Genomic DNA, 19,009 nt, shown 5'->3' with positions numbered 1-19,009 from the left:
GATTCCGTTCTGCAGCAGTTTGCAGAACTTCCTGTAGTTACCATGGGAGCAATCAGGATTTTCTATTGCTTGCTCTTGGAGGCAAAGATGAAGCATTTTTTCTGCACAAAATCTCTTGGTAGATTTTTGAAGTCACCATGGGATTGTTTCGTGCCAACACCTCTGAAACAGCATCCGCAGCGACCTGACTTTTCTGAGCCCTTTGGGACAGAAATGGAACATCAACAAAGTTGGAGGCAATAAACACAAACATAAATTTAGCCTTCTTGGAACTGTCGTGGCACATTGTAACGAGTGAAAACCAGTCTTGAACTTAATTGTTTCAGCTCACACCTAACACTTGGTATAAATACAGAGGTTCATCTTTTCCTCTCACAACAGGGCTCCGAACCAAAGGCTGCACTTAGTCAAGGTTGTGTGCTGCTGCTGCACACTGAAATCAGAACTATCCATAAAGAATAGAAGGATTTACTGACTTTCCTTGGAAAAATGGAACTGCAGATTGAACGTATTCCTACAGGAGAAATCATCCGCGTGGTCGGCCGCAAGGCAGAGCGCAAGACTGTAAGCATGGCTTTTATTGTTCTCTGTCCCCCTCTGGTACTGTTGGTTACACAATAACCAACTTAGATCTGAACTGAGCAACTCCAAGGCAAGAACGGGAGGGTTTGCAAGGCTGGTTGGTCATTGGAGTGACTGTAGCTGTGTTGTGAACATTTTTTTCTCTCTGGGATGGAATTAGTAGCAATGAAGTGAGTGGGAGTTTAGAAAACCATTAAAATGTATTTCCTGTAGAAATACTGCAGTGTACCAAAGTTTCATGTTTGGCCTGGCTGTATGAATTCTGTCAGAGTTCTGGGAGCACTTTCAGGCTGCAGAGGATGGGAAAGAGCTTTGGAACAATTATTTTGTTCCTCTTCTGTGTTGATTGTGCTGTCACAGGGTTCATGCCCTGAATGTTACAGGAAGGTTCACAGATGGAAAATTCAGTGGTACAGGGACATATTAACAGACTTTTATAAATATCTCAAGGAACTGACTATTCTGTTTACTTGGGACTTTATTGACTTGTGTTCAGGGTTTGTGTGTAAGCAAATGGAAATCCATGAGCTGATTGTTTCTGGTTTGACACAAACAGTTGAGAAAGACGGTACTTTTCTAAGAATAATTTCAGTTTTCTTGGCTGTTCTGCATGTTTTGCTTCAGAATATTTTCTATCTGCATTTGTATAATTTTTAATTAAAGGAGTCTAAAGAAAAGGAACTATGTAAAATTTAAAATGTTTAGAAGTACCTAAATGCAGCTGTGAATTTATCTCTCTTTGTCATAGCTATTTAAAATCTGTTTAACAGATCTTCAGCTTTGGTAGGGCCATCTTGTACTGAAGTGCACATCTGTGCATGTTGCTGCTGTTTCCTAGCATTGTCTTTCCAGTGACTAATCTGAAACTCCATCTGAAAATTAGCTGAGACATTTACTGTGTGGTTACACAATTGTCAGGTAGAGTCATTTTTCTTCAGAAAAAACTGAGAGCTCCCTCTGCCTTGTTGGGAGAGGAGACAGTGACAATTTTGGTGTTCTTTGGTTTTCAGTAAACAGTCCAGGAATGTTACTGACTTATTTGTAGTGACAGTAGGGGACACTGGCAGGACTGGATTGTTGTTCCCAGGGGAAAATGTTCATTTAAACCTTAGCATGTGCCAGGGTCCTGGGGAAGACATCAAAGAGAGAAAAGGTATCGGTTCAACTTTCTAAAATGTTTTAAACTTATTAACATTCCGTGAAACGGTAACTTGCAACTTCGAAAACAATGCGTGTTGGTGCACTGTTGGTGCTGCATGAGTGGCCAGAGAGAGGTGGTTTTTGATGTCCCGTGCTTTAAGAGAAACTTTAAGATACTTTAAACTTCTGTAGGAGTGGCAAGAGCAGAGCTTTACTGTTTCAGCTCCGTGTGGTTCGGGCTGTTGGAGTTCAATGTGCAGAATTTCCTGTGGATCCTGACGAGATTGCCTCGGGTGTTTCACACCTGTGAGGGATGAACCAACTTGCTGCTCACAGTGGATGGTTGCCTCAGCTTGGTGGAGTCACTCCAGAGCGAACTTCACCCTGCGTCCTTCCCAGGAACATGCACTTTTGATGACTCCCAGAACAAGGCGTCAGCCAGGAGGGGCCGGTAGAATTACCATCAGCGTTCGAGATTTATCTTGTCCGTCTGGAGCAGACAGGTGCGTCTGCCCTTCGAGGCAACAGCTCGGTGCAGAAGCTGCTCAGCAGGATGCTGCTGCCGCGGACAGTGTAACCAGCGCGGCCCGGGCCGGGGGGCGAGGCGGGGTCCCGGTGCCGGTGGGGGCCGGTGCAGGTGAGGGCGGAGGCAGCGGCCCGCAGCCCGCATGCCCGGCGCTCGGACATGCTCACTAGCGGCGCGGCGCGGGCTCCCGCGGGCAGTCAGCGCCGAGGCGCTCGCGGAGCCGCCGCAGGGCCCCGAGCCGCGCGTCCCGGGGCGCCGAGCGCAGGTGAGCGGGGCCGGGGGGGCGAGCGACAGAGCGAGCGGCCGGTGTGTACGGCCGCCTCCTGCCCGGCCGGCGGCACCGGCGCTCGGGCACATGGCTGCGGGGCGCGCAGGGACAGCGGAGGCGGCGCCCCGGGCGGCCGCAGCTCGGCCGTTCTCCCGCAGCCGCCGACCTTCCCGGAAACTCTACGCGTTTTCCACGGAAGGAACAAATGAGCGGGCTAGAGCAGCCGGCATCCTGGCGGCCGCGCGGCGTGGCTCCGGCTGCCCGGAGCAGTTGCTCCCTGCCTGGCTCCCGGCCGGTCCGTGACTGCGCTCCGGTAACGCTTCCCTGCGCGCATCCCGCACGCCCTGCCCGGCACGGGGCGAGCGCTGCTCGCGGGGAGCCCGAGCGGAGCCGCGGCGGGGCCGGGCAGGGTGTGGCGGGCGTGCGGCTGCTCCCGGCTCAGACGTGGCCGTGGCACGGCCGGGGCTCCAGGCGGCTTGGCTTGCCCTTGTCAAGACAGGCTTCCTGTACATCCCGAACTTGCGTTACAGCTCCGAGCGCTGTTGGGTGTGATCCGCCCTGCTGTGCACAGCACTGACGTTCACATTGGAAAAATTCTTCCTTCTTTGCCAGAGCTTGCACAGGTGCTTCAAAGCACTTCATGGAGAAAGCTCGGTGTATTTAGCCCTCCCTCACAGGTGGAGATTGTCAAACTCCGTAACTTCTCCAGTTTAGTCCACATCTCTACATCCTCACTGAGACTCAGGGGTCTCCATCTCTTGTGCTGCTTTCTATGCCAGTTTTTCCCAGTACTAATATACCTGGAGTTAATTGCTTTAAGTGACAGTGACTCATGGAAGGAATCTGACTCTGCCTGAATGAGCAACTCATTCTAGTAACTTGAATTTTCCAAGTAAGCTGGCTTGAGCTGCATTCTTGTCGTTGGGAGGATTACAGAGGAAAAGTGATTCTGAGATACAATACAGAGATTATTCTGGTATTTAATCTCTCTCTGACAGTTGCTCGGGGCAGAAGGCTCCTCCGGAACTACTTGTAGATGGCAGCTGCTTAGTTTGAAAAAGTGACAAATGAGAAAATTTGCTTGGTTGGTGGGACAAGCCACGAAAACAGAACCACATCTTAGAGTACTTGGGAAGAAAGGCATTTTTCTTTCATCCCCTTTTGGTGCAATAGACAATTACCAGTTGTCAGCACCTTTTCAAAACTTTTAGAAACTGCCTAAGGCTTATGGAACTGATGAGTTCTTAATTTTCACAGTAGGCCCTGATACGGCAACTGCTGTCATAACACTTCAGGGGTTTCAGTTTTGATAGTGGATATAATCCTGTGTTTTAGGGAGAGGCTGTGTAAATATGAATGTTGTGTTCTGCCTGGCAGGGACCAGTGGAGTGCTACACTAAACACATGCTGTCCTAATTTATCATGATATAAAGGATAGATTTATTTTTAAAGAGCAAAAGAAGGTGTGAATCATAACACAGTAAGGAGTGGGAGATCCCATGTGAGTCAGGATCCACAGTGTGTAATTTCTGTTCTCTTCTGCATAATTAATAGCAAAGAAACTTGTGACTTACAGTACGTCTTCAGGATTTATAATAACTGTAAGAGAACTTACACAGATCCTGACAAAATGAGTCAAGCCAGGTAGAAAACTTTTTTTTCGTTTATTTTTAATTTTCTTATTTGATCTAAGCCCACTGAAGGAAGGCCAGTAAAAAACTGGGGGCTAAGAATGCTTTATAACATTAGTGTTTCTTTCTATGAATAAACTCAAACTCTATGGATGCATTTATGCAAACCTAAGATAGTCTTAGTCTTGTTCAGATATTTGGGATTTTTCTGTTGTTTGTGGTGTCATGTTGCTTATTACTGCATTGGGAACCACATGCTTTCTAGGAACTGGACAAATTCTTCTCCCCCTGTCCAAAGGAACAGTCTGCTCCAAATGCAGGAAAAACAAACTGCAGCAGCTGCCACAGTCCCAGGGGAGTGTATAAAGTACAGCTCCCACTGCCCCTTCCCTTGGCTCTTACCTGGCAGGTGTGAATGGTTCCAGCATGTAAAACATTGAGGATCACTGGGCTGCAGCACTTTGTTACCAGTTCAAAGGACTAATTGAGTGAGCACTGTTCACAGATAACCAGCAGTGCCTTCTGTAGGATAAATGTGTGTTTGGGAAAAGCTGATGTGTTACAGGTGCTGCAGAAAAGGAGGGGGAGGGAACTCAAAGTAGAGCGGATTTTCTCGGGGCTGGTCTGTCCCACAGCCCTTTGTAAGCAATGTGAGTGTAACTCAATCACTTGTCCTTTCACACAGGCTACAGAACTGTTTATAAAGGCTGATTTGTGTGTTTCTAAAGTGTTACCGTGGGGAAAACCATCTGTATTGTACCTTGGGTTACCTCTATCAGTGGCAGTCAAACGTGGTTAACTTGTGAGAACTTACCCAAATCAGAACCGAGCAGGCCAAACAAACAGGTGATTTGTGTGGAGCCACTTCCCAGCCCAGCTCTCTGTGTGAGCACAGAACATCTGCACAGACGCAGGAAAGGCTGGGATCAGGTGGGCACTTTGTGCTGGCATAAAGTGATCGCAATTATGGCGTGTGTGTGTCTCCTGTCAGGGCTTTTCCTGTGTTAAATGCTGCTTTACTGCTGTGTAACCAGCTCCTGAGTGATGTGGTTGGCTTTGCCTCGGATTGCTATGCTTGGCTTCTACAGAAACCGTACATCCAACCTGCTGTCACCTCTAGTGGGTGAGGTTTGCATGCCTTGTCTTCCTCTGAGATTGTAACACAGTTCTTTTTCTGCCCGGAGGGAGCCACTTGTGCTGTGCCTCTCTCTGCCTGAATTCAGGGATCTCTCCACTGGAAAATATCCTGCTGTGTATTTTGTGCCCTCCTCTGCATATTTCTCGTTGATGTATTAGTGGGGTGGGTAGCCAGCTCTTCCCAGAAAGCATTAATAAAGATACAAGGAGGCAGCACAAGTAAATGTGAAAGGCTAACAAAGCTTGTTATGGCAGAAGGTTCGGAGTGGACAAATCTCAAGTCATTTGTTGCAACTGAGTCATGTTCTGTGGGGGTGGAAGTGTTCCTTACAGCCCTGCCCTGCCTTATTTAAATATTTAAGCATTTAAATACAACAAGGAGCAGCAGGGCCAGTACCTTTTCTGTTGCTATATATCTCCAGTGTGGTCTGTTCTATATTAAATTCCTGTACTGGAAGGCAGTAAAGGTTGGTATTTAGAACTCCTGTGGCATTCATGCATGCATGGATAGCTCTCCCTGGCAGCTTTTTTCTTTAGGAAAGCACTTGGTCAGGTGCCAATGTCCAGCTTCCCTGGGACACTCTCAGCCCCTTAACCAGAGTGGTGACCTTGGGCCAGCCTGGCCATCGCCCTTCCTGTGATTCAGTTCAGCAGCTGATAATAAATGGATGTAGAATCTGACATTTTGGCAATACCTTTGGAGTGCTGCAGTGTTTGCCTTCTGGGCAGCGAGGCCCCAGGGCTGGGAGGTAGAGCAGGCTGCAGTCACTGAAAGCTTTGTCTCCGAATGGGCAGTGTCATTGTTGGTGGTGAAGAATGTCGTGTCAAAATGTGTTGAGATATTTGCCAGGAAATGGAGAGTCCATGAATGACTCGGAAGTCCTCTGTGACACAGCTGTCACGGCACTCAGCCTGCAGGCTGGGCTCTACAAGGTAGAGCTGTGCCTTCAAATTTATTTTGTTAATTTCTTTTGAAGGCACTTTTCTAGTAAAATTTCACCACAGAGTTTGCGACAAAGATGATGAAAGGTCTAGAGGGGAAGTCCTGTAAAGAGCAGCTGAGGTCACTTGGTTTGTTCAGCCTGGAGAAGAGGGGACTGAGGTCAGACCTCATTGGGGGCTGCAGCTTCTGCTCTGTGACCAGGGACAGGACCTGAGGGAGCAGCTGGAGCTGTGCCAGGGGAGGTTTAGGTTGGATATTAGGAAAAGGTTCTTCCCCCAGAGGGTGCTGGGGCACTGCCCAGGCTCCCCAGGGAATGGGCACAGCCCCGAGGCTGCAGAGCTCCAGAAGTGTTTGGACAACCCTCCCAGGGATGCACAGAGGTGGGATTATTGGGGTGTCTGTGCAGGGCCAGGAGTTGGCCTGGACGATCCTTGTGGGTCCCTCCAGCTCAGGATATTCTGTGATTTCACTCTGTATTTCCTTTTAGTGTTCTGGTGTCTGACCAGAGATTTCACCCTTGCAAAAGGTAACACAGAGATGTGCTCCTGATCTGAGACAGTGCACACTGGAAGCTGGAAAACAGCCTTTGGAGTGGGTCTAAGGCTGCAGGGAAACCTTTGTGCCTTAGCAGCTGAGTTTCATTAGGCAGAGTGATCCTGGTGCCTTCTGCCAGCTGACAATCACCAGGTGTATTTGGCCATTTTGCTAATGAAGAGAAGGATTATAGAAGGAGCTGTAATTCAACTAGGGAGCAGTGTTTGTCAGAGGATTTTATTGAGCTTGCAATTGCGTTTTTCTTCATTACCATATCCTCAATATTTTATGGTTGTCTTTATGTATGTTTTCATTGCCACCTGCTGCCTGCTCTGGGTGGGATAATCCTGTCCAGGAAAGAATCATCTTTACTTCAGCACTATAATGACAAACTGAGGGGGAAAAAAAAAGGGTAAACTCAGCTTTCACTCTGCACATATTGTTCATGGCTGAAGGGTCCAGTTAAGTCAATGTCCAATTATATAATGAAGAGATAGTGATCTGTTTAGCTTTTTAGAAAATTAAATTCCACTGAAACAATATAACTGGGACTATAGAAGTAGGAGGAAAACTATTTTCCGTTCTGAAGCAGGCCTTTGTATAGAGCTGGGTTTTTTTAAACTCACTAACAGTAACTAATAACTTGTACATTATACAGCCCACACTGAGTCATTGTTTACTCAGGGAAATGACTTTCAACAGCCAGAATTGTTTGCGAAGTTTAATAACTAAAATATGCAGTTCTGTGCTTTACAAGGCTGCACACTATAATCAACATTTTGGAAAAAACAAAACCTGCTGCATATTTGCAACGCCACGCAGCACTGCATTACAAATGGTGCTTCTGCAGCTCAGGTTTTGATCTGCAGTAAAAGCTGGTGTGGTTTGGAGAAAGGGAAGATTATTGCACAAATTAGTGTTGGGCTTTTCTAGAGTTTTATTGAACCTTCCAAATTAGAGACCAGGAAGCCTTGTTCTCTGTCCACACATCTTGTTTTAAATAACAGGTTGTCTTCCACTCTTAGGACTTTTGGAGTCTGTTTGAAATTGCCTCTTGTGCTTCTTGGGAGGGAAAGCCACACCTTTGCACCAGGAAGCCAGGAATTCTCTCTCTGACAGAATTGGAACTGAGACAGCAAAACAGATGTTTCTTTTGCCTCATTTGAGTGAGCACTGGAGTTCAGTTGTGAGCTTTTCTGCCTTTTCCTGACTCATTATCTGCTGTTCTGTGTTAGCACGGGGTTTTCTCAGAGATGTTACAGGAAACTTCCCTCCCCACCCACTGCACCTGTAAAGGTTTTAACAACAGCCAGGGTTTGTGTCCTGGGTTGGTTTTGGGGTACTGAACAAACAATGCCAAGTGTAACAACCAGCAGAGCATCCATTACATTTCTCAAGTAAACCAAGTGCTTCATTTTAAATAGTGTGTTCAAAAAGTTTATTTTTGACTTTTCCCAAAATCACAAGCTTTTTTGGAATTGATTTTGTTGGAAAATAGAAAGGAAAACTTTGGCTCGTGTGAAAATGAAGGCGAATACAAAATATGTGACTTGCAAAATCCTCATTTTATTTGTGCATGGATTTGTTTGCTCTTATAAGTGGGGGAGGGGATCAAAAGCAAGTTCTGCAGAGAAGTACAGAGTGTGTTTTTGTGTATGCCCGACCATAGCACTCTGTGGGAACACAGATGATATTTAATTCTGCTGATCTTCTGTCCAGAAAGTTGCTGGATAGGACCTGGGAACAGCAGCTTATGGAGCTATCAGCAAAGCTCAGAGCACTCAATTTTTACCATCCCAGAAATTCTCATGTTTTACTTTTATACTTCCATTAACACAACTGTACATTGTTGTGATAATCCTAGCAGGATTGGAATTACTGGGAGAGCCACCATGTTTGCTTGGGAATAAACCAAAGTTGTTCTGACTTCAAGACTGTCAAGGATGGACATGGGTTATTTCTGGTCAGCTGGGGTGTAGAAAAAGTATGGATGGACATATCAAGGTGAAACATGGTTGTTTGGAAAGGGAATTTACAAATTCATTACGTTCAGGGGGTTTGAATATTCTGTGCTGGTTGAAGGGGTGGGAGTGTGAGAGAAAACCAGGGGTTGAAAACCTGTGGGAAGCCAAAAGGAAAAGTGGAGGCTGAAAAAGGGTGGGAGACCAATAAGAAAAGCAGAAACTGAAAAGGAGTGGGAGGCCAACGTGGTGTGGGAGGTCAGCAAGGAAAGCAGAGGCCAAAAAGTGGAGGCTGTAAAAGTTTGATGGAGATAAAGATGCGGGGGAGGCAGAAAAGGTTGTGAGGCCAAATTAAGCCCATATCAGAGATCTGATGGATCTCATTTTTCTCTGTTTGGCCTCCACATCCTCCTGAAGAAGTGGACCCACAGACTATTCAGCTGAAGAAAATTAAAGCTGAGCTTTATGGAATAACTTGGGGACAAATGCCCATTGGCTTTGCTCTTGTATTACTTCAGTTGGTGCTTAGTTTCAGCCCTTAAAAATTTGGTTTCCAGCAGAAAGCATCTCTGTAAATTGTTTGAATCTTGATTGTAAAAGTAGTGCAGGTGAGCTGTAGTGCTGCCTGTCAGTTCAGTACCTTAGAATACTGTCCTTTAAGGTCACCAAAGAGGTGTCTCCTCAAGCCACAGAAGAAACAACACTCTCATGACTGCTTTTGCAGGGACTTGAGACAGCTAGGAGGAATTTAGGATAATTTATGTACATTCAAGAGGTATTTCCAAACCAGGTGTGTTAAAGTCCCTTAGAACTTTTAAGAAAAACAATGTAATGAAGAAGCACAGTGTCTTTTCTCTTTGCCTGATTTAATTAAAGAACACATGGGCTGATGGTTATGAGCCATTTACATACTAGTGTAAAGCTTTCAGATGTTACTTGACTCAAGCATAAACTAATGTGATTTGAGATATTTGTGTCTTGATACAAGGAAGAAGCATAAAGGAAAGAGAGAAAAAAAAAAAAAAAAAAAGAGCTGCTCTTCTTGGAGACAAAACCAGGGCATGGCTGGTGTTGGCAGCCTGGCAGGTAGTGAGTGCTGGGAGGGAGTGAGGACTTCCCTGCTGCTCTGGCAGACTGGTCATGAGGGCTCCATGTGAAGAGGAAATGTTGCAAGAGATGTGGCATTCTCTATGCAAAAAAAAAAAAACTTGCACTGTGCAGGAGGCTGTTTGATGTCTCTCTCTTCAAACTGAAACCTGACTGGTTGCCAAGTTGTCTTCTCTGAAGTTTCCGGATCTAGGTGGGGACAGGGGAGTTGCAACTGTAACCTGAATTTGTTCAACAGGCAGCTGCTGGTATCCAAACCCTTGCATTGGGAGGAAAATTCCACGAAGTGGCTCCGTGTAGGATGAGAATGTGAACTATGTCCAGGCTCACGGCCATGGAACTCAAAAGCTGTGCTCCTGCAACTGTTTATTTTTTTCTGGAGGCTTCAGTTTAGTTGGCTGTTTGTCACTGAGTGCAGTTTTGCTGGAATGCTGCTTGCCTGCCATCAGAATAGGGAGCACCTGTGAAAGGATTGTGGTGTCACCTGAGAGGAAGAAAATCAGTGTGCTGCAGGGTGAGTGCACACATTCTGGAAAGAAATCTTTGTACAAGCAAGCTACTGCCTTCCAAGGAAAAATTAGCTTGCAACAGAACTTTTTATTTTGGAAAGGTAAATTCTGGTGTAAAGGTCTAAAAGTAGCTGTCAGCTTGGTAGCTGGTTGCCTGTTCTGAGCAGTGAATTTCTCTGTGCTGAACTCTTGAAAGTGCTTTTCAGGCCACACTTTCACTGGTCTCAAATTATCTTAATTGCAAACCACTTATTTGAACTGATGAGTAGTTAACACAAATGTGACACAGTGCTCATTAGAGTAGAAAATCAATCAGTGTTTAGTGTGGGCTGGATTGACATTTGTGGATTGATAGGGGATGGGAAGGTTCATTTGGGTCGATAAATGGCTCCGTGATGAGTGTGTGAAGTGAGCTGCTGTGCTTGCGGTCAGAATCCAGCAGCATCAGCCCTGCTTCCTAAGTGTCAGTTTTTGTGGAGTAGCAGAGCAGTGCTGGGGCATGGATCCCCACGTGTCAGATTAGGTGATTTATGGTGCTGCTCCCCTGCTCCTGGAGCGCTGCAGCTGACAGGCTGCAGCCCCTGGTGGCTTTCCTGGGCTTGTCCCTGGGACTGCTGGGGGTGATGCTGACTATGCATCACTTCTCCAGGATTTCAGTGCTCAAGGCATGAGTGTGTGCAGAGGGGAGGGGATGAACAAGCAGCCAGAGAGTCTTGGAGCTTCATGCATGTCACTTCCATGACAGGCCCTTTCTTTAGGATGTATTCCCCCAGTATCTAAGATAAGCTTATACTGACATAAGTTGTATTTAAAATCATAGAATTTGGAAGGGACCTTAAAGATCATCTCGTTCCACCTTTTACTAAACCAATTTAAATTGATTTCACTGTAGTTCTCCATTCCCTGCCTTGTACTTGCATCCACTCGATCCTTTGGTTAACACTTTGAAACACAGTTGGGAGAGCAATGATGAAGAAAACATTTTCTATTTGTTTGGTTCCCTGAACTGCCTGGTCACAGAGCTGAATGGATCATAGTCCCAGTCCAGAGGGAGAGAGGGCCAGGACGGGCACAGCTGGGACAGAGGATATGTCGCAGCAACATCAGCTGTCCAGGCCAGCTGACAGCAGCCTGGGACTGCCCTCTGGCACCTCAGAGGACACTTGCTGTGCCCTTTTCACCTAGGACAAGTGTCTGTAAGGTAATGATGTGGGAATGATGGCTTGTGTGGCTGTTCTATTCATACACTGCTGTGTTTTGATCCTTGAAGTCGGTGCCAGTGAGAAGTTTGTTTGCTGGAAGATTCTGCAGTCACACTGGGGCACTTTTGTGCTCTGATGTGTGGGCTGATTGGCACTAAAATCTCCCAGCATGTGGATGTGGAGCAGGGCCAGCTGTTTGGAACATAAATGGTAATTAGTTGTTTTCTAAATGTTGGCTTTATCAAGGTTTACAAACAGAACAGACGATCTCCACTCCACTGCTCCTAATGAGCATTCCCAAGCTCTAACAATTCCAGCTCCTAAGCAGTGCAGGAACACTTGCCCATGGAGTCCTGCACTGCTGGACTTTAATCCCCTTTAATGTGGTATCAGATCAGGTAGAGAGAGGCACTGATAAATCCTGCCAGGGTGCACACACTTGGACACAGAGCCAGGAGAATCTGGTTTCTATTCTGCCTCTTACCAAAGCATCCTTAGAGTGGCTCGGATCTAAAGCAGGGAGCAGAGGGGTCCAGTTGAGCACTGGTATCTGGAATATTTTGCTCTCTGTCTGCCCCTTCCCAGAGCATTGTTTTCCATGGAAGGAGGTTGGGAGAGCCAGTGCACTGAGGGTCAGGATGGGGGACACCTTACCCAGGTGAGGATGCAGGGATTCCCATTTTTGCCCTGCTTTGCAGCAGGTGTAAAGATCCAAAGGACCTTTGAGCCCTGTGGGACTCTAACAAGGCATTTGTGGGGTGTAGTAGGACAAGGTTACTGTGGTGTGGTATCTGAGCATGACGTGAGTGACACAGGCAGAAAGGCTAAGGGAGAAGGAATGAATTCTGCTGCCTAAACCTTCTGTGTGAGAGGTCAGATCTGGCTCTGTGCCCACTCCGGGAATATGTGCAGGTTCCTGCAAATTGTTGCTGTCACCACCAGCAGTGGCACACAAGGAAACAAAATTTCAGAATGCCATCCTGCAGCAGAGACCTCAAGGGCCTATTTCTAGACCGAATTGAAGCTCCATGTGATGTGGTGGACTGTAGCCTCATTGTGAGGGTAGAAAACAACCACAAAAGTGGTTTGCACTGGAATTCTTTATGCTGTAGTGGGCAGCTGGATTCAAATGTTTTGGAGCTTTGCTCCTTTTTGATGCCATACTAGCGCTGTGGGTGAAGAGGCTTCACAACCAGCTGTCACCCAGCAGGTGAGCTGGAGTGGGTTAGCACTTGGATAAATGAATTTTGTGCAGAAGCTACCTGCGTGCAGCTTCTCCTGGGACCCATCAGCTGTTGTGGAATTTGTCAGCTCACCAGACAAGTGTGTGCTGCCTCTCACACACACCAGGAATCCCGAGAATGCGAAGGGCTCTCAGATTCCAGCCCTCTATAGCCCTTCCCCTCCTGCTCTAGGGGCTAGTGGAAGCAGGAAGGGAGGTCAGGCTCCAACTCCAAAGTCGGAGGAGAGGAATTTGTGGATGTGTAGCAGATAACGCCCATCACTCACTGGGCTTTGCCACTCCCACTTCCCCCTCCCTTGTGGAAAGTCTGATTAAAGCCAGCCGCTCCGCCCTGGCTGGCTGAGCCATACATCCATGCACAAATGCCAGATTCTCTTCATTCCAGGCTGCTGACTTCAAGAAGGACTTGCTCTGACAAGCTGGAAATGAGGGCTGGCAGCTTCGTCTGCAGCTCAAAGGCTTTATCTCTCTTAGACACTCTCCCTAACATTTCCCACAAACACCGCTCTGCTGGTAGGAGCTGTTGCACACACAGGATCCATCAGGCACTTATGAATAAAGCCTTACCTTGTGTAACTCTCCTCAGAACAGGCAAGGAACACTTCACAAAGCACTTGGCACCGGGCCCACAGCAGAGCTTGCTCGCCTTGTGCTTCAGCCTCATTATCTGGGGAGCAGTAGGAAGAGTCAGCTCAGCCTTTGATTCTCTTGTCCCCCTACCAAGCACTGGTGTTCTTTCCCCCCACAAAAATCCTACAGTCCAGCCTTCATCTCCCGCTTGGACTATTTCCATCAGCTGAAAGCTGGCAGCTTTCCATCATCTCCAGCTTCCACAGCATATTCTGATGGTTCTTCACCTTGGCCTCTCCTCCCTCTCTGAACTCCCACCTTCACTCCTGCCCCACTTCTCCATGACAAGTCCTTTGACTTCCAGAATTGTCCTGGCTCCAGCAGCAGCCGCTGTTTCCCTGCTGTTGCCTCCCAGCGTTGTTGCCTCACTGCTCCATGAGGGATGCCAGCTGTGTCCACCTGTTAGGGTTGTTTTGCATGTGCCTTTAAGCCAGCTGCTTCTGCTGCCTTTGCAGCCTTGAACCTGGAATATTCACATGCCCTGGCCTATCTCAATCAATTGATGATTGATTGAGATCAATCAATTGATGATGAACTCAGCCTTCACTAAATGCTTTCCCAGGGTGGAACCTATTTGAGAGATGCAATAATGGTTCTAGAGACCCTGTGCCAGCAATTGCAAGATGGCCAAGCTCTTCTTTGATTGCTGTTTGTGGTTTCAAAATCAGTATTAGAGCAAGTGTACTTTTACATTCATATATTTAACATGTGAAATTGAGATAACCTTAAGCTTGATGCAGTAAGGTGTGCACCCTCATATAAAAATTTATCATAAACCAAATTTGAGTCATCATCATGGTTGTCACATGATTTCTGCTTAAAAGGGCGTCTTTGATGTCATCATCATATTGCTTCAGAAGCAGCTTGTCTGTGTTATTTTAGGTTTTGGATGGTGTGTACATGTCTATAGCTTCTAAAAACCATAAGGCCAGTGTCAAGCATCTGCCCAGCACTTCACAGATTGCACAAGTAGCTGGTAGCAGACAAAACTCTTTTTTTTGGTCTGATTTTTGAGGGAGGGCTGTTACCACAGGGCCTTACAACTGATCCTGTTGAGCAGAAAAGTGATTCCACTTTCTGGACATTGTGTGAAATAAGACTTGTGAAACAAAAGCTCTAATTTCCCTTTATGATGCTTGATCCAGAGCACACAGCTCTGGAGCAGCAGGATATGAGAATTAGAATAGTTGTTGCAGTGAGGATTTTGAACAAGAAGCAGGCATGAAGTACCCAAAGCATTTAACCTCTGTGTTTTATTAATCCTGGAGCAAGTGTAATTTAAAGTGGCACCTCTATAATTGATGAAGTATCTTTTACCATTTGTTTAATTACCAGTTTCAGTGTCTAGAAAGCAGCAGATCAATAATTTACAGTGATGAACTTCCCTGTGTCTCTGTTTTTCTGCTGCAGCCATGCAAACAACAGCTCTTGAAACAAACCCTCAAATACTGAAGCTTTCCTTTAGGTGATATAAAAGAGCTTAACCCTTTTTTGTGCCACAGGTGCACTCCAACACCACTGAAGCTGAGGGCAGAGCACTGACCTTGGCCAGGCAGGGTTAATTTAGGGCTTGCCCTGCATGTTGTATCAGCTCTCAGCTTTTTGCAGCCTCGTCTCATTGTCGGAGACTGATGAAGGCTGGGCTCCTGTTGTTGCTGTAACAGCAGATGCTGCTGCCCTGGCATTATGAGAGTTGTTAAAACAGAAAACTTAGGCTAATGAACCAAAGCTGCTGCCTGTGGTTTATAAGTATTTCTTACATGATGGGATTTGATAACAAATGTTGACTTTCCTATGTGAAATACCTATTCTTGAGACTCTTGGATCCTTCTGTCAGGTTAGAGCTAAGATGCCCTCATGGTCCTGCAGCATCTCTCCAAGGGGACCTACAGGACCTATACCTGTCAAATCAGAGGGAAAAAGGTGTTTCCTTCCAAGTGGGATGGGCCTTCAGACAGGTCCTGTTGTGGTCCTGGCTGCCATGGACAGTGGGCTTTCCTTAAAGGGTGTCAGAGCAGAAGATGTAAAGACACCCAACTTCCATGAGATCTCCAAATCCATGCATTTCCAGCAGGATGGTGCTTCCCCTTTCCTGTCTCCTGCACTTAGGAGTGCCAATTCTCATCTTCTGATGGATGCTGTGGGACAGTTGGCATTTCTGTTAATGTCACAACTGTCAATTCCTTCAGGATCTCTCCGTTGAGTTGGAGCTCACAGCCCAGAAAAAGCTTTTATTTATAAAGTAGGTGTAAAGGGTCATGAGGAAGATTCCTGGGCCTGTTGTGTCAGCCTCAGCAGGGTTTGTGCAATTTTGCAACCACCCAGTGCAGGACTAGGAGTAAATCAGACAGAGAAAGAAAAAGGGTTTGGACCTAACCACAGCTGGGGAATGAATGTTTCCATTCTCTGCACAGACCCATGTTTATCCAGATGTGGAACACGCATTCCTGAGAACCACAAAGGGATGGACTCCTTGGTTGTTCTTTATTGTCTTTGTTTCTGATTAAACTGATGTCTCTGATAATGCAGAAAATATTGAAAATGCAGAGAGCAGGAGGACAGTGTAGTTCTGAGTGAGCAGGGAGTTGAAACTGTCTTGGAGATATTCCTTACAATCCAAAGGGGGCTAAGTTGCAAGCCAATTATTTATTTATTTTTTAACATCAATGTCATTATTACTGCTTCTTTTACATTAAAAAAATCTTAATTTAAGGTGGTTTTGATCCAACAGTAATGTCAGTTTTAAACTCTTGGAAAACAATATCCTGGATTGTGTGAGTACAAGCTGATGCATGTGGACATAGGATATCCTTCTGAAATTATGGCTGTGTTTTCCAGGCAGCCTGGAACACTTTTGCCATCATGATGGCAACTCATAGTTCCCTGTGGATCTTAAGTGATGATAAATCTATTTTGGGATAAAAAAGATTCACCAAAGCATTAAAGTCTTTTTACCACAGGCTCTTTGGGGCGCTGGCAGAGCAGTCAGGAGGAGATGACCTCAGCCAATACCCTTCATCTGGTGGCTTTTCCCCTCCTTTTCAGCAGGAGCAGAGCAGGCAGGGGAAAGGGAAGCAGCTCAGACATCAGCTGCAATATCATCTGCCCACGTGCTCAGCTCAGCTGCCAGCCCTGAGCCTGACACGCTGCCAGGGCCAGTCTCACTGCCTGGCTCCTCTCCTTCCGTCTGCCTTTGGAAGCTGCTCAGGCCCTTCCTTTGAGCACAATCTGGAATTTCTACAGCTCATCCAATATTCTTATTTTGGGTTCATGATCTAGTTGTTGAAACTCTTGCCTTAAACTTTTCATAGGGTGCTTGTGCCCATCACAATCAATGTAAAGTGCTCTTTGTTCCCTTACAAAGGAGGGTTTGAAAGAAGTTCAGTATCATGTGTGTCACTAATAGTTTTGTTAGAACTTATTTATAACTTTTCACTGCCCCAAAATAACTGCCTGCCTTAGGCCAACAAAGTCAGTTTGGAACAGAGGAGAGAAAAAAAAAGAAAAAAAAGTGGTGGTGGAAGTACAAATTGTGCCTGTAAACTCTTCACTTAAAAATCATCAAATGAGAAACTGCTCCACTTGTCTGAATGTCCAGAGCATTGAATGTGCTCACAGAACTTAACTCCACTTGGGATTTGGAGTTTACTGCAATTGCTACATTTGCTTTAAAGGAGGGTCACACCCAGAAGAAAAATAAGAACTTGTTGCTCCCAGGTATCACCTGTCACTTGCAGGTTGCTGACTTGGCTTTTTTCCCTTAAGGAACCTATGGATATTACATGGAACAAACCTATGGATATTACATGGAACAAACCTATGGCAGATGCAATTGTACCAATACAAAACGTTGCTCATAGCAACATATCCCTATATTTTGGGTACAAATTACACTGATATCCCAGATATTACACTGATATAAACATCTTTATCCTACTATAAACTGTCCATCCTAAGGGATTTTGCTGTTACAGTAACACTAGAGAGGAGTAGGGTTAGTTATGTGTTGGGGCATCACTCGTGTACAAACTAGTTTATAAAAAAATCCAAATTTAAGGAAATATGTTCCACATGTGAGCTTCTCTCCTGTGCTTTTCAGGCAAGTTTTAGATATTTGACCTTTATTCTTCTGACTTTGGAAGCTTGAATATACTCATAAAATCTAGATATTACCTATGCTCCAGTCTCCACGTAACAGAAAAGTTCATGGCTTTGAAAACAAATTAGGAATTCCACGATGGCTTTATTCAAGCTTTATGAAAAGCTCCGTGCTGCCTTAAAAGAAACAATTTCATTTGGCTGTTTTGGAGGGAGGTATTTCCTTTTTAAATGGTTTTTCACAGTACCAATGATCTGGTTTTGGGTGTGGTTTATTTTAATGCAAAGCTACATTGATGAAAGATGTGAATTAAAAGAGAAAAGGACAGGAGAGGTCAGTCAAGTTTAATTGTTTCCTATAAAGCAGTCTGATACAGGATTTGGTAACTGGATTTCTGTAAAATGATGTGTGTTGGCACAGTTAAGAACGATGTCTTTCAGGTTTCAGCCTTCCTTAGGTTTCAGATTTAACCAATTAAAAGAAAGTAAAGCAACTTAAACATTCTGTTTTAGTGCTCGCAGTTCTAAATAGACAATTCCTGTATTTAGAGAAGAATTTTGCAATCACTGGGGGCACAGGCGAGGCTTGGGATCCTGTCAATACAGCAATACTAGGGGTGGTTGAACTCTGCTTTCAGACTCTCAGTCTCATACCTGTGATTCTTCTCAACTTTTTACAGCCAAGACAAATATCTTATTTCTCCTGGACCTGACTTTGAAACTGAGCAAACAACTTAGTGACTGCATCCTTGGAGCTGGTATGAAAAATAAACAGGGAATACAACAGTGTTAGGGTCCAGGCTTACAGCTGAGACTTTGTACTGGCTTAAATCCCCAGGGAACTCACTCCCAAAAATGTTTTTTCCAAATTTAACTTCCAGATACCACTGACCACAAGCCATACCAGCAGAGGCCATCTTGCTGAATTGCTTTATAATTGTTATGGAGCAAGTATTACACGAGAAAAGAGGCACAAGAGCATTTAAAATAAGAGCTGTCTTGTAGCTGTTTTTCTCTGAGTCATAACCACTTGTGTTTCCCAGCTCTGAAAAACCTGCCTGTTGCCTGCACTCATTTTCCCCCTTGCTGTGCACTCAAGGATATGAAGTATTTAACAGGACAAAAATTAAAGGTCAGTCTAAAAATCCTCAGAAATCAAGATGTCCCTAAAGATAAAGTCCAACATGAGACATCCTCTTGGCACAGAAGTGCTGCATGTCCTGGAAAGCTTTGAGTGCACACCCTTTTCTGGCCAGGTGTTGTGGGGACAAGGACCAGGTACAAGCAGCTGCTGAGATCCTGGTGACACTGGAGGAATCCTGTGGAACAGTGCAGGGATTTGGGAATAATTGGGAATCTCAGCTGTTTTCATGGGGTTGTGAAGCTCCTGATGCTGTGATGTAGAGAGAGCTCTGCTGTCAAACTTTACCATCAATGACTCTTTCACAAGGGTGGCCTGGGTTGGTTGTTTGTTTTTTTTTTTTTTTTAAGGCTCTCA

At 45.6% G+C, this 19,009-nt stretch overlaps 1 protein-coding gene across 1 annotated transcript in view; it reads left to right on the top strand.

Moving 5' to 3' along the window:
• Nucleotides 1-414: 414 nt before the first annotated feature.
• Nucleotides 415-19,009, top strand: part of MYO1C (myosin IC) — a 51,056-nt gene continuing 32,461 nt past the window's right edge. Inside the window, 1 exon segment of the mRNA XM_010402449.4 lies at nt 415-564. Coding sequence (XP_010400751.2) covers nt 490-564 — 75 coding nt within the window. The 5' untranslated portion in view covers nt 415-489.

This window comes from Corvus cornix, chromosome 19, assembly GCF_000738735.6.
Source record: "Corvus cornix cornix isolate S_Up_H32 chromosome 19, ASM73873v5, whole genome shotgun sequence".
Lineage (NCBI taxonomy): Eukaryota > Metazoa > Chordata > Aves > Passeriformes > Corvidae > Corvus > Corvus cornix.
Note: the sequence above shows the minus strand (reverse complement) of the source record. Positions and strands in the feature narration are given on the sequence as shown.